The 26,574-nt window shown below is 36.6% G+C and overlaps 1 protein-coding gene across 1 annotated transcript in view; it reads left to right on the top strand.

Moving 5' to 3' along the window:
* LOC120535943 (vacuolar protein sorting-associated protein 26B-like) overlaps window positions 1-18,378 on the top strand; it is a 43,164-nt gene extending 24,786 nt beyond the window's left edge. Inside the window, exons 3-6 of the mRNA XM_039764157.1 lie at window positions 7,348-7,512; window positions 9,257-9,432; window positions 12,256-12,398; window positions 14,913-18,378. Of these exons, the coding sequence (XP_039620091.1) occupies window positions 7,348-7,512; window positions 9,257-9,432; window positions 12,256-12,398; window positions 14,913-15,050 (622 nt within the window). The 3' untranslated portion in view covers window positions 15,051-18,378. The remainder of the gene's footprint in view (window positions 1-7,347; window positions 7,513-9,256; window positions 9,433-12,255; window positions 12,399-14,912) is intronic.
* Window positions 18,379-26,574: the final 8,196 nt, after the last annotated feature.

Raw genomic sequence — 26,574 nt, 5'->3', positions numbered from 1 at the left:
ATTCATGCAATTTTTGCTACAATTTTTTTAACAGTTAATTTTGGAAGGCTTGGCGTACAAGATGAATGGGAAATACGCATTCCCATAATACTGAGTGTTTGAATTGAAGATGGGACTCCTGACCAATGAATGAAGGGAAGACTTATTATATCTCAATGTCTGAAATCTTGGAGTTTTGAAATGTAAATCCAGTATTTCAATATTAATGGTTTTTTTTTTGCCATGAATACTTCTATTAAACAAATAAGGTAATTGTAACAGAAATTTTAGTCCAGAGAGTGACAGTTGGCTGTAGGTATCTACTGTATCTTTGACTATTACAAAATGGTGCTCAGTCTGAGTGATTTTGAAAACTACTGCCTTAAAGCATTCTGTAATTAATGGGTTCACTTGATCCATGTAGACAAGACCTGTTAACCCCATACTTGAAGGGTTAGGGAAGGCTGTAATGAGGTTTAGTCAGCACAGAGCCCAGTAGCTTCTGTTTTACTGACCATCTTATTTCTGGTTTAAACCTGCTGCCTTTTGGTTTGGCTTCTTATCAAATACCCCTGAGGTTTATTACAAATATGTGCATTTTGATTCATCAAGACAATTGAGAGACATAGAGGGGATGTAAAGGGGTAACTATATGATACATAATGCTGTGTGGTTAAACCAAGACATCTCAGAGCACATAAAAAGAGTCATGCCTTTACCGCAAAATAAGTCATTTTGGAGGCCATATGTAAGATTTTTTGCTTTTACAAAAGTTACAGGTATGCAAAGCCAGTAGTTTCATTTGAAATCAAAAAACTCTTTTCTCGTAACTGACCATGCATTCTGTAACCCCCACCAGGACAGGGAGATAATTGCAGCATTACTGATTAAAAGTTGTGGTGGCTTTTTAATCAGTGACTCCCTAATAGTGGTTCAGTATTCAGAAATGATCATTACACCAGCATAATTGTAGACTCCAGTCCTGTAAAACCTGCAGCTCTGCTATTAGACTTAATGAAGCAGAGCTGGAGGGGATGTGCAGAAAAGGAAGACAGGGAAAGGAGTATTTACATTAATTTTTTTATTCTCAAAAGGAGGGAGGGGGAAAGAACGTGAAATGGCTCTACATCCTGTTCTGCCACACTAATATGTACCATTGTTATATGAATGAGTCCTGAAGGCAACTTTTTAAAGGTTACAAAAGAATTAACATTAATTTAACACACCGATTATGAAGACTCCTGTCAATTCAGTTTGTGATGGAGATTTAATAACGATTTACTGCCTTGTTATGCTGTCTGGCTAAATTCTGATCCCTTGCATCCCTGAACTTAATTATGCGGATTTAAGAATTGTATGTTTCAGGAAGAATGTGTATATGATGGAGGCAAAGCAAAGATTTCATAGTGATGCTTAATATTTGTTATCCCAACAGCGGGAAAGACATTCTAAATCTACTACTGTATTTATTTTCCACAGAATATTCACAGATTTGGGCCGCACCATTAATACAGTGGCTAGTGGTTATGTCACACAGAACTAGGGATCTGTGTAAAATTCAATATTCATTGTCCATACATGTTCTTCATATATCTGTGAAGATTTTCTATGACCTCTACTCCTCAAATAATATAATAGTAGTTCTCTAAAAATATCTTAAAAGAGTGTGTGTGTGGAAGCTCAGAAAATGAATAAATTAATGGTTGGAATGCAATTTTTAGTGTCCGTTTCTTACAGAAACAGAACATAATAATAATCTAGTAATCCCAGCTAATCGAGCAAATGAATATAAGATAACAAGGACAATAGTATTCTCCCAAGGAAATCCATGAACTTCAGCGCACAAGAATAAAACAGCAAAAAAAAATTATATATATACAGGACCGGTATAAAGAAAATGTTATCTCCCCCCCCACCCCCAATTTGAGATAGCACAGTACATCCTTTTCCAGTTGAGTCATAGAGCGTGGATTGTTATCCTCCAGTTTAGCAAAAGACATCATTGTGCAAATAGTGTTGTATAGGACATAGCAGTATTCTCCCCAGAAATTATTTCCAGCCAGGTTGTATGAAAAAGTAGCTGGGTGGGGCGGAATGGGTAAATTTGGAGGTGGGGAAAATGAAATGTGCACCATTTTTATTAGTTAATTATTGTTAATTATTTTCCAATGCTCAATATGACTTCCTTTTTTAAGGTTTGACACTTGTGCCAGAGTATTTTTATTAAGTTTAAGAAGTATCCAATTCAGGATCCTTGAACCCTAACAAAAATTTTGAATAACAATTGTTATGTCATAAACCAAGAGGCACAAGTATTGTTGCTGTCGGGAAGAAAAGTGAAAACAATGAAAAAATGAAACTTCAGTTAAATATTTATTCTTATTTTCTTCCTAGATGCCAAGTTGTCTGCAGCTTTCCTATAATCAAAGTCCCCAGGATCTGGGCCCTCCAAGGAGATCAGCATGAGATTATTTAGCGTGCTTTGATTCATGCGATTTCTCAAACATGTCTTGATCCTTTCGAGGGCAGAAAACCCTCATTCACATTCAGCTGTGCTCACTGGGATCACTAGCCCAATATTAGCTAGTTTGGCTAAATTTGGAAACGACTCTTTGAGCTCTGATGTCATTGCCATTTTTAGTTAAATCTGTTTTGGACTGAAGTTGTATGATTGACTTCTGATCATTTTTGACTCAACTGTCCATTCTTGCCTGCTACTTTCAAATTTTAAAATTTGAGGGCTAACATTTTTGGAGTATTGATCGAAAAGAATTTCAGCAGACTCACTTGAATCGTGAGTTTCTGCATTGAAAACTTGTGAAAAGCTGGAAATAATTGGCATGTCATGGAATCTTGCATCTTTGACAACTGTCTCAAGGTATTTATCATATATTGCAATTTTGAATGACATTACATCACTCTGTGCATAAACAATGCGGAGCTCTGACCATTCTTCTGCCAAACAATGATGAAGGCTTTGAAAATATCTCCCAGGAGTGTCTTTCAACTCCATGATGGACAATTTTGTGGCAATCAAAATTTGCTCAGTTTTTGTAAGATTGACATCTTGCCTTTGCCAAGCCTTAGATAAGTTGGACAACAAATGTAATACATCTGAAAGCATCATCAGAGAGGAAACAAAATTGTACGTTTTAATACAGTGTCATGCGAGATGACAACCGGGTGCTCGGCTAAAAAAACGCTACGGAGAACACTGCATGGGTTCCCAAACTTAAGTTAAGGTCCCCCAAAATGTTGTACTATCTGGTTATAGTCCCCAACTAATAATTTAAGTCAAAGCTGTGAAATCGAACATGATCTTGAATCTTGTTTATTACTAACATTTGTCATACCGCATCATTTTTTATTGATGCATGTGTGATCAAATGTCACTGTACAAATGTTTATGTACTAAAGTACTTAACCTTTTTTCTTGGCATTTCCACCTCCAGAAATTGAAATGTGTTGGGATCCACAATTTCTTTCCAGTCTTATTTTTAAGTACTGAACTCTTACTTGGCACAACCAAAGATGGTATAGCTTTAACTCCCACTCTTTCACTTAATATTGTATTTACGGATTTTAAAAATTGATTATGTGGAATTTTTATGTGGTTGTGTGTGTCTGTCAATTTTTCACATGTACATCAAGTATTTTTAATGGTTTTTTTTTAAATGTAAAAATAATATCATAGAGCCAGGTGTATAAAACATATATATCTGGCAACAACCATGAATGAATTCAGCTTAAAGTTGGTTGGGAACATTTAGATGGGTCACTCATACCTAGTGAAGGGAGTGGTGATTAACATAGCAAAGAGTAATTGTGTGCTTGTTAACTTTGTCCAACAGACATCAATCCAAGGCTCATGATGGATAAACCTACTGTTGAAAAGTCTTGTAAAAGACCTCTGTTAAACATATTATATGCCATGTGTGCAGAGAATATTTTACATGTGTTAAAAATAAACATAACCTATTGCAAAGGAAAAATCTTTCCGTAAAACCAGATTATACTTTGGCATACATTTAAAGATATAATTGGGCTAATGGTAAAAGTGGTACAAATGAAGGATGCTCCACCATTGCTACTCTCTGTTACAGTGATAATGCCACATTCAATGTGACGTTGAAAGAAATGTCCATAAAATGATAATAATATTCATAAATGAATTGTAAAATGCAAAATAAGATTTGGACATAATACATCATCTTTAATTGGGAACTTAAAAGTGAGGAAAACATTAAAATTTATAAGAGCTGAGAGAGCAGAAACTGTGTCTGTCAAAAGCATTCACATAATTGAGAGGTGAAATTACTATGTGCGTGGTTGAAAATGGTTGAGAGGAGGGCATGACTTGAAAAAATCTCATGGCCAAGGTCTCAACTCATGGGACTTGAAAAAATCTTCCAAAAAGTCTTGTCTCATCGCAAGATTTTATATTATACTAGCAAAATACCCGTGCTTTGCAGCGGAAAAGAAGTGTGTTAAAGAAAAGGAAACATTTTAAAAATAACAGTCTCGTTTATACCTCGTGTCTTCTCATTAAACTTGCATCTCACGAATATCGTATTCGTCGTAGGCATGACAGACGTCAGCTACAGCGTGTGTATAAACTTAATTTAAACTTACAGTTTACACCGTGCTTTGTTTCCGCAGTAGCTGCACTTATGAATATGCTTGTATGCGTCACTCGCTTCATATTCTTTTGCTGCCTTCTCAATTGTGTAATGCGTTTTTTGTTCAGCGCTCTTTGGAGCTCTTCCTTGTTCTCTACGTACTGCGTTCACAGTCAGTTCACGTGAGCCGCTCACTTGTGTGATCTTGTGATGTCCACGGCTTTATTTAATGTTAGCTAAGACATGGCACTTAAAAGTTTCTCTCGCACTTTCGCTGAGTTTGTGCCAAACACTAGACCATCTCATCTTCGTTTGCATAAGCACAGTCCTTCACCTGCGAATATTTACCTTATATGTGCAGGCACTCAATTACGTGGAAGGCGTGATGATGCGGGACGCAACTCTGCCTCAAACGGCGAGCGAGCTGCAGGCTATGGCCGTATATATGGTCGAAAGTAGGTTCCAGTTATGACTGTTACGTGTAGAATTTCGAAATGAAACCTGACTAACTTTTGTAAGTAAGCTGTAAGGAATGAGCCTGCCAAATTTCAGCCTTCCACCTACAAGGGACGTTGGAGAATTAGTGATGAGTGAGTGAGTGAGTGAGTGAGTCAGTCAGTCAGTGAGGGCTTTGCCTCTTATTAGTATAGATAATAGAGAGATTTAGAATTGTGTGTACCATAGCTTATGAAGTGATTATTTTTTAGGCAATGTGGTGTTGTGGTTAAGGCTTTGGACCAAGGAATTCAATCAGTAAGGTTGTGGGTTCAAATTTTGCTACTGACACTGTGTGGTCTTGAGCAAATCACTTCACTTGCCTGTGATTCAATTTGAAAAACAAAAGATATGTAAATTATTGCATTTCAAATATAGTAAGACGCCAAGGTTAAAGTAGTCAGTCATATAATCTTTTTTTAATAAAAATTACTTCAGAAGGAGAGGAGAGGAAATGTTTGCAGTCCAGCACAAGCCCAAAAAAGTGGATCTACTGTTATGTGTAAATTAAACACATATTTTTCTAAGTCATTCAAAGTACACGTTTTTAAATATTTAGGAGTTAGAATAATAAAGAAAATTTGAAGATGTAGTGGTCAACGAGAGGCTTAAGTAAGTAAAAGGCGCAAGGTTGCCTCACTGTAAAATAGAAGTTAGACTGAAAAACAGCATATGGCTTCCTCTCCCTTTTAAATCAGAGGCAACTTTTTATCATCAGATTGCACATGAAAACATGTCTGTTCTGAAATGAGAATGTGCATTATTGGATGTTTATTCCTTTCTGGAGTTTTTAAGTCCCAATACAAATTTTATTTACTTGTTGTACATTTGAATTTGGTTCTTTCATAGTCATACTGTTTTTAATTTCCCACATAAGTCTTTAGTAGTCTGTATTTCATTTTCCTGCTATGCTTTTGTTGAAATGTGGCTGTACAAAACAGCAGGGAATTGTGTCCAGCCTTTCTTCCTTCCCAGTCTGGTGTAGCTCAATTGTCCAGATTGTCTGAAAGCACTAGGAGGCAATTCTTGTTTTTTCTTATTCTTTATCTTGGCTGAGTAGTCATGCTGACACAGATGTGAAATTTTTCCCTTCCTGGTTCTCTCTGCAGCAGAGATGACTTTCTTCCTAATCTACTTAAAGTCTTACCGTAAGAACTTTACTCTTCAGTTTTTACCAAAGTCTCCCCTTAACCTCGACTGAGACATAATTCTAGTACCTGAAATGCCGGGTCCTGTAGTGTGCAGTAGGAAAGCTTTATTTCTTTCTAAAGACCTAAGCAAACTAGTCTGAGGTAGCATAGTTAAAATCATTCTTCTCCTGTTTTCCTTAGTGGTTGGTCTTGGTGAGTTCACTCCAGGATGCTTTGCCTCCCAGTTTTTCTTTAAATGACATGGCAGGTCCACCAGAAAGGCATTACCTTGACTTATCTGTTCTGAATGTGCTTTAAGTAGGCTTGGTTTCATTGCCCAGTTTGTAAGCTAATTGATTTAGCTGGGAGGCACTGCCCTTGCTGGTTTTCATCCTGCGTGGATGCAAACTGAGACAGTTCACTTAACTGAATCCATTATAGCGGCCTGATAGGATAATTTTTATAATAGCAGTACACCACCACCTTGTAATTATTTATCTGTTTAGTAGATCTGAAGTAGTGCTTTATACTAGCCTTACTTTATTAGTTTTTCTTTCACTTCATTTTGTGAAATTTATTCCTCAACACCAATATCCTAGCACGAATAATTTTGTGATGGATTGGAAAAAGGCTAAAAATAAATTCTACTCTATTATTTATATAGAAGAAAGCAGACATACAAAGTCAGACTTCGTTTAATTAATTTTTAGTTTTAATAAAGATAATTATACAGAAGAAAAAACAACTGAAGTTGATATGAGAACAATCGCCCAAATGTTAGTTCTGCTTCTTAGGTATTTTGATTGTAATTACAGTACCAGAAGTAATTACAGGGACTCACTTGTTACTACAAAAACATGATTTTTGGTGAATATGACTTACTTTAGAGCTACTTGTCATTTCTCGTCTCTGTGTTTGCTTATATTACATGTTAAGCGGCTTTCAATGAAAGAAGCTGCTGCAGAATATACAAAGAACCTGTTCAAATTATATAATAAACCGCAATTACCGAATAAAGGTATCAGCAGAAAAACTGTTAAGTTTTTGTGAACTATAGAAAATTGAGAATTTTCTTGCATATGTAGATTTTGTTTGGACTAAATTAGATTTGTTTTTCACACCAGGTACTTCCTTAGAGCAACCATCAGCCGACGACTGAATGATATCTGCAAGGAGATGGACATTGTTGTTCATACCCTCAGCACATATCCTGAGTTGAACTCCTCAATCAAGATGGAAGTGGGAATTGAAGACTGTCTTCATATTGAGTTCGAATACAACAAGTCAAAGTAAGTTTTTAGTAAAAATTAAGAAATGTACCACATAGGTAAAGACATCAAACTTTTTACCCAGCTTTGCACATTTTTGCCTACAGAACTCTTTGGCTCCTTAGTGGCAGAAGGAACATAAATTAATTCCTAACATAAGGAAATATTGTGCCATGTGAACTTTTTCTAACGTTTTCAAAATACATGTCCCAGACTAGTAAAAAATGTCCAAAAAAGGTCAGCATTGAGAAATAATTGGAGTCAGATATTGTAGCCATAAGGTAAAAAAATATTTAATAAATAAAATGCACAACAACATGATTGCTGGAGAAAAAGAAAACCCACTTAGCCAATTGTTTTTTTTGCATAAAACAATGACTTAACAGTCCTAAGACAACTACTTGCCCCATCCTGAGCAAACTTTACATTATAATAAAAGCAACTTTGATCAGGCAACTAAAGTGATAATTAGATAATCCAGAGACAGACTGAGGTGATGTCCATACTACTGCATTTTCATTTAAAATCTGAGTTTTTAAACCAAAACTATCTCAATCCATCCTTGCATTTTCACATCACTTATGAAGGCATCTCCATCCACATTGACATGATCAAAAATGCAAATTAATTTAATGTTGCCTACACAGGACATGTGCACATCAGTGGAACATTGGTGAATGGGTGGTAACATTGCCGGCAACAAGCATTATTACAAAACTGTAATGACCAGTAAATTATTTGCCTTTTATGCATGCATACAGCATTCAAACTCTGCAAAATACAATTTAGATTACCGTAAACTCTTCTGTTTGGTATGTTGGAATATGATTTTCTTTCATGAAGGATGACCAATCAGGGAATAAGACATTGTAATGAACAGGATCCAATGAGTGAAGGGCCATGTAATAAAATAAATATGAACAAATCAAAAGTGGGATTAGGGACTGTGCTGTACATTAATGAGGGAAAAAATTAATTTAAATGATTTTAGCAAATGGCTGCAATATAACAAAGAGTGAAAAATTGAAGGGGGTCTGAATACTTTCCGTACCCACTGTATATGCACACGGGATGGAATGTTGTAAGGAGGCTTGAGCGTGTTCAGTAAATACTTGAAGCCAAAAACATCTATCACTGCATATGGCCACTTAGCTGATGAAATGTAAATGCCAATTGCTTCTGTTCTACTTAAAAATGGCGGCTATCGTAATTCACTGGGAACTCAAAATGTTTCCACACAGCTGATTTTAAAAAAATCAGGCGGGTCTTCCAGTTCATCTATGTGTTGTATACACTCGCCATAGTGTGACTGATCTCATGAGATGCCAGTCAGCTTATGGCTAAACTGGCTAAAGGCTTACAGTTTTCGGTTTCCATGTGGAAGTCAACCTTGTAAATTTGGTTCTGTATTTTGTTAATCAGTCACTGCATATTCTTACACACACACACACAAATATCTACTATATACAGTATTGCTACTGAGAAGAAAACTGACAGCAAATTTAAACAGTTCATGCTCCATAGTTTAGTGTGGGGCATGAAATGTGAAGTATAATGCAAATAATGCAACAAATAGAAAATAAATTTTATTGTCAAGTTAATTGTCTGCTACATTAGAAACACACATTATAATACAGTTCCATTTGATGTACACCAGCTGTCTAAACAAATGTGTTAGATTTTCCTACTCACAAGTGGTATAATAGGAAAAATCAACTACAGCAAATGTAGAAAATCAGTCAGTCCCTTGTTTTTTTCCTTGTAGGTACCATCTAAAAGATGTAATTGTAGGAAAGATCTATTTTCTTCTGGTACGAATCAAGATAAAACACATGGAAATTGACATCATCAAACGTGAAACAACTGGCACAGGACCCAATGTGTATCATGAAAATGATACAATAGCCAAGTATGAAATCATGGATGGAGCTCCAGTTCGAGGTAATCTCTTTAGTGTCCTTTACTCTTTTACTCTGTTAACAGTATGGTTTATGAAGTTATACTTAAGATTTTCAATTTGTTATTATAATAGATTTGAGAAAATGTCTTAAAATGTATTCCTCTTTATTCAGCAGCTTAAAATTGGAAAAATGTTGTTATAATTGTCTGCGGAATTTGTTCATTATAAAATATGCAAAACTATTAGCATTTGTAAGTAGCCATTTACCTTCACAACTAAAGCTCCAGGGGACCATTGCACATAAAGAGTATATTAAGTGACACTTTTTATTTGGAAAATTGGTGGCCAAATTGTTGAAACTGCTTACCATTATTTCATTTCATTACATAATATAGTACAAGTTGAGTATCCCTAATCTGAAATTACAAAATTCGAAAAGAAACAGTAGGCATTACGGAGCTAAAGCTTGGCTAAGATATTCCAGACCTGTCTGCCAATTACCTGAGAAGTAACAACAGGTAGCCTTGTATAAACGAAAAAACAAAAAGTTCTTCAGTCGTCATTTAGTTGAATTAGCTGCATTTCTCTATTTGATCATGGGTATCCCCAAGATATCTTGTTAAGTATTTGCAAATATTCTGAAATTCAAAATAGTTCTGGTCCCAAGTATTTCAGATTAGGAATACTTCACCCGCATACAGTTTTCATTTTTTAAACGAGTAACATTAGGAGTTTGTTAATGCATGTTTTTTCTTTTACAATCTGCAGAATCAAACACATTTAAATACATTTAAACAACACAGTATAAGCAAAGGATTTCTAGTTTTTCCTCCAAGGATTCTTTAAAAGGTTTCTGCATTTTATTTTTCAACATTGTCTTATTAGAAGAAATTTAAACTTCCTTGCCTCTCCGTGCAGTTTCCATATTTATGTATACACTTTCAGTCTGCAAGCTTCAGAATGCCTTCAGAGTTTGTTTTTTGGTCACAACCTACATCACCTCATCATCACCTTTAAATAATTAACTCTCCGTAAATTTTTGAGATGTCCAAACAGATGAAAATCTGAACATAACAGTCTGTTGTGTAAGCTGGGTGATTGAGAACTTTAACTTTTTGAATGACATTCATGTTGGTGTGGGCATTAATGTGAGGACTTGTGATACAAAGAAACAGTACCCTCTTAAGAGTCTTTCTCCCAGTTTTGGTCAAGTAATTGGTCTTAATTCATTCTTTAACACGTCATTCCTGTGGTCTTGGTCCAGCATCTCTTTTATTAGGCGAACTGTTAGGTGCACAGCCATATTCAGAACTTGGTAGCAACTCACATACTGAGAACAAGGAAAACAGCCACTGGTTACTGAACCACCAAGTTAAGAATTACAATGTTGCAGTGGCTACAACAAGCTAATCCACATTAATGACTTGGTAACAAAAAAAAGTAGGAAACATTTTGAAAAACCCTTGTAAATATGTAGAGCTTATAGGTCCTGTAGAGCAGATCAGTCTGCTTTCATAAAATGTATTGTAAAACTAAACACCAGGTACCTTCAGAATGCAGTCATTGAAGTAAGTATAGTGTTTGTATATCTTTGTCAGTTTTTATTATGGTAAAAAGAAGTTAGCTTCAACAGTAATGTAACCAAAAAAGTTAATTATTTATAGTTATAGTTCCAATAGATTTTATTAAGTTGGATGGATATCCTTGCATCTGAGCCATTGCTTTAAATTACTGATGCACACAACAGTGAAACTGTTCTTTAAAGCAAATCTGAAAGCCTTTTAATACATAGGTTAAGTAGTAAAATGAGCTGTTTATAATAGTTTTGTAAAACATTATACTTGTATTGTGTTTATTATGTTAAACAAATATTCAGTTATAGAAAGAACTTTTCCAGGGTCAGTTCCTGCCGTAAGCTTTATGCCAACCTTGAATTGTCAAAAGCAAGTCTGGAAAATGAATATTAAAAAAAAAAAAAAAACAACATGTAATAGAATGAACATTATAAGGGCTTGTGTAAAAAAAAAATGAACCCAGTTCTGTAGAAGCCCTTTTCAAAAGTAACTAAATATGACAAAACATTTTAGTTATCTTTCTTTATTTTATGAATTAGTTACTTTTTATACAAAAAATATTTGAAGGTCTTGTGTGTAATATTGCACTTCAGTCTAAATAATTTTAGTTTTGATTATTTTGCTTACACAGGCCCAACCAGAAGTTGAGAGAGTGACAGCATGTGCTTTTATTTACTGTGTGCAACATGGCTGTTGATAAAAGGAAAAAATATTAACTTAAGAATATGATCTTAAATTGTTTTTTAAACATGATATAATTATTAGTAGAGTGGCACGTTTGCGTACTGGTAGCGCCACTGCCTCACATCAAGGACGCCATGGATTCACATCCCGGGTGTGTCTGTTTCTTTTCAGCCTCTAGAGAACTGGCGCCCAGTCCAGGATCGTTCCTGCCATGCAAACCATACTTACTGAGATAGGCTCCAGCTTCCCTGTGACCCAACTTAGGATAAAGAAGGTTTAGAAAATTGATGAATGCATAATTATTACTGCAACTTATCAGATGCTATTTTCTGTGGTTGAATGATTTTATCAGTATTTCCTATTTTTTTTTTAAGCTGTTGCTTGTAATGTTCTTTATCCATTTGCATTTTCAAAATAAACCAGCAATTCTGGACAAGGTAAACTGTATTATTTTTTTCCCCCACTGCTTTTGATTTTTTGCTGCAAATTACAAAAGTATTAGTCTTCCAGGTGTAATATGGCCACCACAAGAAAAAAGGGAATTGATATTGAATGTGTGCATGTGAGAAACACTCTTTTATCACAAACTTGTTGTCTGCTTTTTAGGCGAATCCATTCCCATTCGTTTGTTCCTTGCTGGCTATGAACTGACGCCTACGATGCGAGATATAAATAAGAAGTTCTCTGTTCGGTATTACCTCAACTTAGTCCTCATTGATGAGGAGGAAAGGCGCTACTTCAAACAGCAGGTAAGTCCTGGACACCTCTGCTATACTGTAGTTTTTCACATACAGAATAGTTGATTTGACAATACATTTTTTTTAAATAAATTGTAATTGCTAGCAAAGTATAAATAAAAATGGAATAGAATATCTAGTATATATTTTATATTGTTAAAAAAGTCATAAGAATTTTGCTGTGACTGTCCTATCACGTGTCACAGTGTTTATTACTAATGCTACAAAAAACAGTAAATAGAATCTTGACTCGGTCATTGTGGCGAGTCTGCTTGGTCTCCACATGCGTTTTCTCTGGAAATCCCGTTTCCTCACACATTTCAAAGAGGTACTGCATATATTTAGGTGCTTCACACCTCTATAGTACTAGACTAGTGCCCTGTTCAGAGTTGGTTCTTATGCACTTCGCTCTCTTTTAACCTGAACTGGATTAAGGAGGTTCAGAATATGGATGGGTAGTTGAATTTAACAAGAGTACACCAATACAAGTTGAACAGATTGTCAATAGAATAAAAAACTCCGTAAAGCAGAACTATTTAGAAACCATGACAGATAGCTTTAACTGAATAATTGTCGAATTAATTAATACTAAAATTTTAAAATAATGAAATAATTGCTCATCTCTGTTACTTTCACACTAGTGTCCCATTGGAGGACATTATTACAACCAATTTCATGCTAAAAATATTTTAGTGAATACTGCCATTTTTCAGTGATGTCTTTCTCACCATTAAACAATTTTAGACATTTGGTAGCCAAGACTTTTTTCACACTGCAGGCGAGTGCAAAAACATTATATCAGAATGCATACTAATGAAATATGTTTAGGCTGTAGACAGTAAAACTTGTCAGTTTTAGTATAATATTGTATACATTGTTTAGGAATGACAGCCACTTTTTTTGCATAGCCGCCCCCCATTTCTAGGGGCTCAAAAGTATATGGACATTTGATTGAAAAGCTGTTCCATAGCCAGGTTGGAGCAGTTCCCTAAGTAGGTAAAAGGTCTGGCAGTCATCGACTGTAAAGGATTTTCAACCAAGTATTGATAATGTTGTGTTACTTTGTCCAAATACTTTTGAGCCCCTGAAAGTAGGGGGACCATGTATGAAAATGTCTGACTTTTTTTTCTAAACAGCTTATTTAGTATTTTAAACTCCTTGAATTAAAGCTGAAAATCTATACTTCAATCACATCTTGACTGCTTTGTTTTAAACCCATTGTGGTGGTGTACAAAGCTAAAATTATTAAAATTGTGTCTCTGTCCAAATACTTATGGACCAGACTATATGAGCTCAGTCATTATTTATCATACCACAACAATAAATTCTGGAAGATGTGATAGTTTTTTCCAAATCAGTCCCTTTAGTACTTTGGATGTATGTCCTTTGCCCTGGGTAATTCTTCGGTATTATCTGATGCATCTGTAATATATGGCTTTATTATCCATCCCCTTTATGTGTGTTAAGGGCTTGACTAGTACACTTGTGCTCAAAACTTACTCAGCCCACTTTACATTACAAGTGCGACTGGTCTCCCACCTGAAACTTCCAGCCTGGCACTGTCCCCGAAGCACGTCAACTCTGGGCTTTTTCTTGTTAAAAAAAAATTCATGAAAAGATAAAGTAACAAATAAAGGTGTATTAAAGAGGGCACAGGTGAAAAAAAGATTTACTAAGTGAGATGAAGAGTGGACAGTTGGAATATTCGGGACACATCATTTGAGTTGAATGCTTTGAAAGTGTTGAATTGCTGGGTAAAATGAATGGGAGCAGGAAAAGAGGAACACCAACATGAGTTGCAATGGCATTTTTAGTAGTTTTAGTAAATAAGGAGATGAAAGGCCATGATGGCCAATGCCTGCATGGGAAATGGTACTTTGAGAGAGAGATACAGGTCTGTTTTGGAAAATGTTGAATGTGTGGTGTCAGAACAAAAGGACGAATTAGCCACAAAAAAGTTTGGAATAGCCACTTCATATATTGTCTTTGGTAGTCGGCAAGGCAAAGAAAATGAGCTTTACTGAGTTCAAAATCGAACTGGTATATAGGTGACAAAGTGGCGTCTTTAAAGTTAAGCCGAGGAAGTGACGTCATCAGGCCCAGAACCGGAATTAACCTCATTGGGGCCAGGCAGGATTTCTCATGACTGGTCTGCAGGAAAAAAAGAGAAAAGGTTAATGCACTCCATCCTCCCCTGGTCCAGCACCCTCATTCAAGCCCTTTAGCTGCCTCCCATGCACATGTGTGTGACAGTGGTCACCCTACTTGTATGTCCTCTTGCAGCAGGCCAAACGTTAATCCCCATACAACCGGATCTATTTATCTGTGGAGTAAGAATGGAAAATCTGACAACTTGGAGAAAAACATAAGCTTGTAATTTGTTGCAGCAAGATTATACCTGTATTTATTTTACCTCTTTTGCTTTTATTGTTTTAAAATCAAGGCATAGTTAGCATTAACACAATCTGGATATTTAAATGTCTTTGTAAGTGAAATTATCTGTTTTCTTGTTTTTTATTTTCATAGGAAATTACCTTGTGGAGAAAAGGGGATATTGTAAGGAAAAGCATGTCTCACCAGGCAGCCATCGCATCACAGAGGTTTGAAGGTTCATCAAGTACAGAGAGCAAGATGCAGGCACAGGCCAAGCAAGATGGGAACTAAAGGGAAATGTTATGGACAAAACTGTTTTTCTCACAAAGAGAAACAAAACTACCCACATACGCACCCATATACCCCAAACTCTGAGTGACTAGGAGACTTGTTTAGTTACCAAAAGGGATCTTCTGAGAGATGCACCTGAATTTACACAACATGGTGTGTAATCTGGAACCATGCTAAGACATACCCAGTAATGGCAGAAAAAAATAATCGATTTGAAAGCATTATTCAGGAAGCTCCTAAAGGAAGCTTGGCCCAATCTTAAAAAAAAAAAAACAAAACATTTGGGAATGAAGGAGCAGGTCTCATTTTTTTTTTCCTTTTTTTTTAAAGGATACTGCCGTGTTTATTCTTTTTGTTTATTTCCCGAATCCAGAAAGAATACCTGAAGTGGCCACAATTCCTGGAAAAGTCAGTTTTGATTTGGATGTGCTCTTCAGAATGCAAGCATGATCACGTGTATGTCATAACAGAATGGAAATGGTCATTAACTCTCAACAGAAGACGGCAGATGTACAATTACTGTTCACGTGACAGACAGCACAGTGTTACTCCTTATTCCTGCAATGGGCTCACTGTGCTTTTTTTATTTTTCAAGTTTCAAGACTTTTACTTTCTCAAAATGTTTAGTAGGGTTTCCTTTAAAAGAATTAAATATGCGCAGTGGCATTCCAGCATTTTTTTTTTTCTTTTTTGGAATTTGGTGACCTGAGGAAACATAGTGAGACTCTGCAAGCAACGCCTTTTAAAACAGGCTAGTAGATTCTAAATCGCCTGCCCTTGGAAACAGTGAGGTATCAATACAAATTAAGCTATAGCATTGCGGTTAATGAGTGGGGATAAGGGTCTTAGATAGAAGCGGTCAGCAGCATGCGCAGAATGATATCAGTCAATTTAACGGTGTGCTCTGGACACCACTAGAAAGGGAGAGAGCGAGAGAAACACAGGGCCCTTGTGTTTTCATTTTTTATATAACTTGAATCATGTAATGCATGAGAAGAGAATCTGATTTGTATGCTTCTGGTGGGGGAGATCCAAAATGTATTTCCTTGGCTTGATTTTGTGTAAAGTAACTGAAATGACATTCAATGGCAAATGGAAGTTCATTGAATGGTATGCTGTGGCTATGGCGCTAACATTTGTTGTAATAACTTTAACCTTGCTTATTTTTAAAGTAGCTTATCATTTGTTAAGAGGTCAATGTTATTAAGGAATTTTATGAAGAAAAAATAATGCGCAGTATTTAATCCCTGACACTTACTATTCTGATCTTGATTTTATTAACTACCTAATGATTTTAATGACCTATAAATGCGTAACACAGAGTAAGTGCCACACCTCTTTTTCAAATTCTAGCAGATTGATTTTAATCCCACCAGGCATTCTTTTTAAAATGCATTATTTCCACATTTTGTTTTAGGTATATATTATATTTTTAATAACTATGATCAAACATGGTGCCTATTTTCAGCTTCTGCCAAAAACATTTAGATTTTTTTTGCTGAAAGATGTCCTTTTTTTTAGTTTTCCCACTGTAAACATGTTGATTTTATTCATCCATTGGTAATAGGTCATTCACTCTGGAATCCACTCAGTTCATTTTTTATATTTAAATACTTGTATTAAAATATTCATTATATTTCCAGAATGCTGGAGTGTCTAGTTTATGCAGGTTATGGGCTTAAAAGCCTCTGCAATGATGATCAGTCACAAGAGACACTGACCAAAACTATATTTATGATGCTATATATTAAGCCTTTAAGCCACTCTTATATTCTATATAAAGTGAGATTAGCCTGGTAATCCTGAGTGGAAAATGTGTACAGTAACAGTATTCCAAAAGCTATCTTTTTATTTTATTTTATTTTATGGAAGGCACAAAGATGAAAGAAGCCCTCTGCTTCTAGTGTATTGTGTTGGTTAGATCAGCTACCTCAGCTTACTCTTAGTTATCAAATTAACCAGGCAGGTAACCGACTTTAAAGTACTCGTTCCTGAGCGGCTGCTGTAAGCCGTGTTTTGAATGGAGTGAGAAAAAGTTAACCAGTAGAAAGTTAGATATAAACAGGTGGCAACGGTGCCTCATAGAATATTTCGAAGGACTTTAAGAGTTGAAATACTCGATAGCCATTACATGCAGGTGAGCTAAGAACAGCATTGCCTCACTTGTGACCAACTCCCTCCTGTTGTAGGTGTCAGATATATTTAAAAACAAAGAGCTACTGCTGCAAGAATATTCAAAATTTGATCAGTCACATTTCATATTTAGGTATTGCTCATATTAGTTGCAGATTAGTTGGTGGTCCATGTAGCACTTACTCTTGCCTTAACACTTTTGATTTTTTTTTTTTTGTCAGTACAGGCTCTGCCCTCCCGTACAACACAACATGCATAGTCATAGGTGGGACTGAATTAGGGAGCTGTTGTTGAACTGTAAAGAACATGAAACAGAGGTGGCAAAAGAAAACCCAGAGTCACTCTTAATGTTATCTCGTAATTGTTTTACAAAGTGTAATCGCTATTAAATATAATTTATTATCTGAAAAAGGCAAATGATATGACAATCATCAAACAAATGTCGCATCTAAAATTGTTCTTTGTTTTTAAGCATCCTCTGCATTAAAAAAAAGGTGGTTGCTGTTTATAAGATGCACAGCTGTAAGTTATTCAGTACATAACCTGCCATTTATAGATTGACTCTGCCACTCATGGCAGTTTTGTGCTAGCAATGGGTGAATAATATATGTAGAACGTAATGTGTCAGAGACGCAGCGTCTGGCATGGGGTAGAGCATGGATTCAGATTTGCCCAAAAGGAAGTACAATGGGATTGCCTTTTTCCTGCTGCCCTTTTTCTCTCTGCCAAAACATGTCCATGCTAAGTAAGATATGCTGAAGTGGGTAGTGGTGTTGTAGTCTCCCTCACCCCGCAAGCTTTCCAAGTTGGGTCCATGCAGCATATGACATTCCAGTTTTCAAGTGCTCATTCTAACAACTCCTTTAGGCTGCCTCGATGAATAGTAACAGTGCTGAAATTCCATTGGCAATAATAGTCACATCACATATATATCTGCAGAGATCTTGGTGTACATAAAATTAGTTGGGAACAAATTAATATTTCTTGTAATAGTAAGCTGTAAAGTACTAGCCATTTAGCAAAAAGGAAATCTGTACATTTTCAGCACAAAGTTTAACAACATATAGTGATATAAATGATGTGTTAATACAAGATTCAGAGTCTGATGGTTGTTTCTTATAGTTGTAATTTGCATTTCTGTATTTGAAATTTGTTTTTAATGCAACTTCTCTGATTAAAAGAGATCTACCTAGAACCTGTTTTATCATTTTGGTTTATTTGGTCTATTCAGTAGCTCACCTTTACCATGTCCTCTTATGTGGCACTGCATTGTAAACCACAAAACTAGAAATTCAGTCGCCTCCACTGACTGGCACTGTGGCCATCAGCAAGTCACTTAAGGCAGTGGTTCCCAAATTTGGTCCTAAGGGTTCCCCTGTGGCTGCAGGCTTTTGCTCCAACCAGCTTCTGCTTTTAATTAAATTAGCTGTTATTTACCCAGTTTCTGTGTTTTGAGGGTCAATGTAGAAATTTCAACGCTAAGTTTGGTCAATTTTATTAAAATGTACTAAGCAATTAAATGTGAGTAATGAAGAGTTTTTGTTTTTTCTTTTTAACAATGTTTTCATCTTGATGTTCATTCTACTTTCCAAGGTGTTCTGGTCATTATTTACTAATTAATGGGGTTGATACCCAAGTAGTCATCATTCAGCGTTGTTTGCGCTACTTCTTGTTAATTGTCATTATTACAGTTTTTCTGAATTGCTAAAAACACATTTCGTAAAATCTCATCTCTTTGTCTCAAAACACTAAACACAAACTCTAAAATTCAAGCAACACTCACAAAACCTTCGACTTGTCTTGCAAAACCAAACATTTGACCCAAAACTATTTTAACTTTATTCAAAATCAAGCACTACTGTCAAAAACCACACAAAACCAGCCAATGTGCAAACACAACTTACCAACGATTACACACTACATAAATGAATATAAAACACTGTGGGATAGCGGGAAAATAATATTTATTTATTTATTCATTCATTTATTCTTGTACTCCCATTTTAACAAAAAAAAGAACTGCAGCAAAAAAGTTATATAAAAATTATATTTTTACAGCTTATTCAGATAATTTATTCTGCCTCAGCATCACACCTCTGTGCTGGGTCATTCCACAGGACTTCATCCACATCACATGCTATGGTTTCCCTTGCAAGGCAATGAGGAAAGAATCCTTTAGCATGTCGAATCCAGCCCTGGCAAGATTCCACTCCTATCTCACCACGTGCTCCATTCATTGCTTGAAGTACATTTTCCTGTGTGTTAGGGTTTCAGTCGTGTACCTTCCATCTCCATGCCGAGAAAAACTCCTCAATAGGGTTCAAAAAGGGAGAGCATGGTGGAAGAAACGCATTCATAAAATGCTGCTCATTGTGAAACCAATTGCGTATTCTTAGACCACGGTGAAAGCTCACATCGTCCCAAATGATAACATACATGGGATGCTCTGCCTGCTCGCGATCTCTCTGCTCAAGCAAAGCATCCCATAGACCATCCAGGAATATCACTAGAAGTTTAGTGTTGTATGGCCCAACAGTAACATGACTGTGGAGAACCCCATAGCTGCTGATGGCAGCACAGATAGTTAGGTTTCCACCACGCTGGCCAGGCAGTTCAATAATTAATGGCACGTTGACCTATGACGCTGCGACCTCTTCTCCTTTTTGCTAGATTGAATCCAGCTTCATCCACGAAGATGTATTGATGAGGCCTAACCATTGAGTCAAGCTCAAAGATTCTCTGTACACAGTGACAACAAACTACATTTAGTTCTGTAAATGACACAGTATGACGTACAGTATACATGTGCTGCATCCCAGACAATACAGTATACATTCTAGTACTGAGTTTACTGTAAAAGCTTACTTACTTGCACATATTGACATCGTTGCTGTTTCGCTCAAATGATACCCGATAAACTTGTTTCATCCTTATCTTGTTGCGTTGCAGGACACGGTCAATTGTTGACAGACTCACACTATTTATTCCCTCAAAATGTATGTTGTCTTCTATAATCCACTGCTGTACTTCACGCAGTCGAATTGCATTATTTTGACAGACCATATCCACAGTAAGTGTCTCCTGGTGTTGTGAGCACATGCGTGTTCTTCCACCCTCATGTGGCCCTCTTTCAATTCTAAAAAAAATACCATTTAGTTATAAGTATACTTATATATATATATATACACATACATACATACATACATACATACATACGTGTGTGTGTATATATATATATATATATATATATATATATATATATATATATATATATATATACACACACACATCTATGTTTTCAGTAAATGTTTTCAAACACAGTTCCATGGAGAAATTATTTTTCATTGTCCCCTTACTGAGACACGTATACTTTTTACCTGTTTTCTTCTCTGAAGGTCCAGATTATAGCAGCCACTGAGAACCTGCTTAGGTTTGGTTGCACACGTTGCCCTGCCTCCCTCATAGTCATGCCATGCAACAGAACATGATCTTTGACAGTTGCTCGAATGTCATTTGAAATTGCAGATCTTCTTCTTGGTCTTAGTCCTTGCCCACCACCTCTGACACGGACTCCTCTTCCTCTTCTATTGTATTGCTCCATTGTTTGATCCACTCATGCCATTTGCATTTCACTAGGCTGATATACTGTTTACTAATTGGGTGCACTGATTGGACACGTGTGTTTTCAATTTTGAGTGGTAGTGTGTAAATGATGAAAACAGTGTGTGTTGTGTTTCACTTCTGTAGCCTGTGTGCACCATTCTGGTTACGAGTGCACCACACTGCTAAATGTGTTTTGTGTTTGAGAATGTGTTTAGAGTTTTGGTAAATGGGAGATTCAGATTTGCAAATTGTGTCCTAACCAGATGAATAGTGTTTAAGATTTTGACAACTGTGAGATTGATTTGATGAACGAGTTTTGGTAGTTGACAGTTTAGTTTTTACAATGGGATTTAGTGTTTTAGCAATTCAGAAAAACTAAGATGCAGAGAAAGGAGCAAACTACACATAAAAAGGGCTAAATAAAGGAAAATGACAAAAGAGAATTAAACATTTAAAACTACAGCAAAAAAAAAAAAAAAATCCTAAATATCTTTATAAATGTAAAATGGTACTGGTGTGCTTTTCTGAATGCAGAATAAGAGAAAAAAAGACCAGCTAATGAAATAATATCTGTTATATCAATGATTGTGAATCTGCTTGGAACAAAAACTTGCAGCCACAATGGGTCCCCAGGACCAAGTTTGGGGACCACTGCCTTGACTGATCTGTGTGCTCTTAACTGTTTCAAATAAAAAAAAATTCTGTAAGACAGTTGTACTATATGGAAAAATAAAGTGCACCCCATCTAATGTTTTTTTTTCTCCCTTTAAGATTTGTGGACATATCAAGATTTGATCTTCATTTAAACCATATGTTTAGATAAAGTTGATGTGATAAGCAGATACTCTTGACAGTCGAGACCCGCTGCATCAAATTCCTAGGATGAAGCTTGAAAAACATAAGGAATCATTTAAGCACACGTATGTTGGGTAGAATGCCCAGTGGAAGGCGGGTGGTCATCTTGCCAAGGTACTCCTGCAGATTTTTTTTCTCCATCTCTTTGTCTGAATTTTTTTTTTTCTGCCCTTCCCGACCATCTGAATTACCACCGGACTCATCTATGCAGACTAAATCTATAAATAAGAACTCTTACTTTTTCTGTTACTTGTGTACTGTATCTGTGTTATGTAAGTGCATATTGATTCATTCCTTAATATTTATTCTTTTACCAATTTCTAATTTGGTTTTATTCATTTGTAACCTTTTCTTTGGCTTCTTGTAAAGCCTCTTGATCCACAGCCTATGCAGGAGAATGTGCCATAGAAATAAATGTTGTAATTGAATGGAAAAATGATGAAAACTTGATTTTGCAATAATTTATTACATGAAAATGAACAGTTATACCAATTGTATCTGTGGTAAAAGTGATGCCATCCTTGGCTGTAATAGCTGGCATTGCCCCCTCAAGTAGGCATTTCCTAGAACTGTCAATTAATCTCTGATACCAACTGGGAGGAGGAAATTCTTCCCACTCCTCCATGTAGAATTCTTTTGGCTGTGTGATGTTTGAAGGGTGTCTTGTGTGTACCACCAATTTCAAATCCCACTCCCACTATATCTTAATAGGGTTTACACCTGGAATTTGACTTGGCCATTCCAGAACCCTCTTTCTTTCTTTCTTTTTAGCCATTCCTTGGTGGATTAACTGGTATGTTAATGGTCAATGTCCACTTTTGGCGGAGCTTCAGTCCCTTTCTACAATGAAGCATTCATAATGTATTCTATGAAGGTGAGCTGCCCACGTCCTGATGCAGCAAAGCGGCACGAAGCCATAACATGTCCACCACCATGCTAATCAGCACCTGTCAGATTCTGAAGGTCAGATGCTATCTTTGATTTTGACCAAACACATCTTCCGCTACTGTAGCCAAATAAATGTATCTTTATCTCCTCACTCCAGGGCACATTGTTCCAGAAGTCCTAGTCATTGCCCACGAGCACCTGGTCAAACTTTATTTTTGCTCTGATGTTCACTCTGGACAACATAAGGTTCCTCTTGGCACACCTCCCATGCAGATCTAATTTGTGCAGCCTCTTTCTACTGATAGACGTGTGCACTTTGACATCAACAGTGGCAGGAGCTACCTGTAGACGCTGTGATGACATTCTGCGTTTTTTAGAGACTTTTTATGATGCATTTTACAATCTGCATTTGCACTGTATCTGCTGGAGTGGCCTGCTCTTGCCTGGCCACGTGGGCTTTTGTTTGAATCCTTCTCCACTTATAGATGATATTTCAGACAGTGGCATGGTTGATTTCCAATTGTTTAGAGATTTTATTTAAATCCCTTCCTGAACTTCAGCATTAATAACCTTTTTCTGAAGGCCCCAGAGAGCACTTTTAATCTTGGCTTGGTGAGAACACACATTTCAACAATAGCAGGCCAAACTAAATTTAGGTAGTGATAAATGGAGAGATATACTTACTCTTTACTCATGTGAAATTGGCATTTGTTTTTTTTTTTAATTATAAGATGGACTACACAATACAATTGTGTCATGGTGTTCGTTATATACAGTAACGTATCTGCAGATAATGTTTAAATGAATATAAAATCTTGATATCTCCACATATGTTAATAAAAGAAAAAACATTTCATGGGGTATACTTGCTTTTTCACATGACTGTATGTATAATGTGCCTCAATATGGTGTTTATTATAGTGAGGCACTATTTAAAATAAAGGGTATTTGTTTACAAAGGTAGACTTTTTGAAAATAAATTGGGGGGTAAAAAAAGTGAAATCTTATATATATATATATATATATATATATATATATATATATATATATATATATATATGTCAATGTGTGTGTGTGTGTGTGTGTTCCAGCATCACTTCCAAATGGCTGGAGCGAGTTTCATGACTCTTGGTACAAATGTTTCTCATTGGTTGACTGAAAATACTGCAGGGTGAAATCAGCCCTAACCCACCCCCTTCCGAGTAGGGTGGGGGTGATCTTGCGGTCTTGTATGCATGTTACCATTCAGTTGACACTCGGAATGACCACCAGAGGGCGAGCTGGAGGCGACTGCCAGCATTCTTTATGTTTGAGCGCCACCGCCGCGCGCCTGTTGCTTTTGAAATTAAATAAAGTTGGCCGATTCTGAGCGTCAGTTGGATGATAACACACATACAAGACAGCAAGACAAGGAAGGACATTAGTGATTCTTCATTGTTTGTTAATTTATTTTGATTTTTAAAGTTGTCGTTTTTTTTTATTATATTTTTCTTAAACAATAAAAAAAAAAAAAAAAACACTTTTTCGTCCAGGCAATGCTGGGTATTTCAGCTAGTGATTGAAAAAGATAAGTCAGTTAAAGTCCTAGGAGCAAGTTGAGTAACGGGACAAGGGTCATTATCACAAGTTAAAAAGAAAAAAGAATTTCATTTTGCCATGATTTGCAAGTATTTATGTTTTTACCCATAACTGGAAAATCCGGCAATGTAACACGTGACCATCGGAGGTTGTACCGATGACCTCACCTGTCACATGCGCTTTATGGGATACATTACCAAATCAACAGCCACACAAACAATCCAAACCTGGCAGTGAAAATGGCATAAAAAAATGATAAACAGCCATGCACAGAATTCACTCAAGCTCCATATGCACAAAGCATACAATTATTCAACTTAAAATCTTTTATCCAGCACATCTGTCTCGTTTAAAATTGTCCAAAAATGTTTCCAGGGCAACAGCCAACCTGCAAACGATGGGCCAGATGTTCTGGGTGGGCATCAAATTAACTTAATTCTGGAACAAAACCTTTAAATGCCCATCAGACAGTCTTGGTGTCCCAATCCCTCCTAATCCACTAACAGCCGTGTTTGGTGGGCTCCCAGGTGGGCTTAAAGTGGAGAAGGACAAACAAACTGGAATTGCCTTTACCTCACTATTAGCACGCAGACTTATTAAACTGGATGAATCCTAGCCCACCTCTGTTAAGTCAGAGGGTAACTGGTGTTATATCCATCCATCCATTCTCTAACCCGCTGAATCCGAATACAGGGTCACGGGGGTCTGCTGGAGCCAAACCCAGCCAACACAGGGCACAAGGCAGGAACCAATCCCAGGCAGGGTGCCAACCCACCACAGGACACACACAAACACACCCACACACCAAGCACACACTAGGGCCAATTTAGAATTGCCAATCCACCTAACCTGCATGTCTTTTGGATTGTGGGAGGAAACCGGAGTGCCCGGAGGAAACCCACGCAGACACGGGGAGAACATGCAAACTCCACGCAGGGAGGACCCGGGAAGCGAACCCGGGTCTCCTAACTGCGAGGCAGCAGCGCTACCTCTTTTAATCTTGTGTTATATATTATTTGAAATTAGAAAACATCTAATTCTCACTTAGAGTATCTGTTCAAAACTTTTTTAAACCTGGCAGTTTCTGAACATTTTTGAATAAGCATTTATATTAGGGAAAAGGATTCTCTCTTTAAAGTTTTACTCTGGCTGTTGGCCTTCCTCTCTTTTTCATGGGTGGAGGTTAAATTAAATTTAATTTTGTCAAGTTTGACTTGTTTGTATGGAATACAATTAAAAAAAAACTTTTCAGGGAAGCCTTTGATCATAAAGTAAAGTGCAAAATTGATTTCCTTGGGTCTGAAACTTCCCAGAAAGACGTCAAAAGAATTTTATCCCCAAAAAGAAGAACCCAAGTCACACTTAGCCCCACTGGTACACTGGCATTCAAGATAGAACTATGCCCTTAGTGGAAGTTCAAAAGGCTACAGAATTCATGATGTTCATGAAGGCTCAAATAGCTGCCATGTCAGATGACTTTAGTCAGACAGCTTTAATATAAATCTGTTAAAATATGAAATGGAAAATAGTGTTGATAGTTATAAGGTGGGGTGGCGCAGTGGGTAGCGCTGCTGCCTCGCAGTTAGGAGACCCGGGTTCGCTTCCTGGGTCCTCCCTGCGTGGAGTTTGCATGTTCTCCCTGTGTCTGCGTGGGTTTCCTCCCACAGTCCAAAGACAAGTGTGTGTGCCCTGTCCAGGGTTTGTTTCCTGCCTTGCATCCTGTGTTGGCTAGGATTGGATCCAGCAGACCCCCGTGACCCTGTAGTTAGGATATTGTGGGTTGGATGATGGATGGTGATAAAGAGACTTTTTAAAGAAGTCTGTAATATCAGTGCTTGTGCAAGTAATAAAACCATCAACAAAAAGTATTTGCCATGACTCGAAGCTGAATCTCTTTGGCTCTAGAACCTCTAACACCTGAGACAAGAAGCCCCTCGGCAGACCACAGACATCTAAACCAAAGGACAAAACTAAAGCACACTTGCTTTATGATGAATGGCATGAATCATCCTGAAACACTAGAAGGGGCCAAGTAGAAATATTTAAGATTATGAAGGCAAAATTAATACCAAAAAGACATTTCAGATTGAGTGTCTTAATATAAAATTAAAAAAAAACATATGTTTAATACAGAAAGAAATACTGCAAATGAGAAAAGCTGACTAGCAGGGGATATGTAAACCAGCTACTACTAGAAACGGTGCAGATTTTCTCATCATGTCTAGAATATGTAGCAAGTAAGTGGGAAAAACCATAATTAGTTTTCCAATTAGAATTGTGTAAACACATACAATGTCCAAGCAGGCAGTCCTTTTTTTAATAATTAAAGCTACGCATTTCAGAATTTGAGTATCTGACTAGTTTGGCATGCAGTGTTGAATCTTTTATCATGTTAAGCTTGTATGCCTTTTACTTTGTGACTTAATGTGTAGTGCCAGAGAAAAGACTTGAACTACAAAACCAAAAT

This window comes from Polypterus senegalus, chromosome 9 (assembly GCF_016835505.1).
Source record: "Polypterus senegalus isolate Bchr_013 chromosome 9, ASM1683550v1, whole genome shotgun sequence".
Classification (NCBI taxonomy): domain Eukaryota; kingdom Metazoa; phylum Chordata; class Cladistia; order Polypteriformes; family Polypteridae; genus Polypterus; species Polypterus senegalus.
The sequence above is the reverse complement of the archived record's forward strand: the minus strand, read 5'-3'. Positions and strand labels throughout refer to the sequence as shown.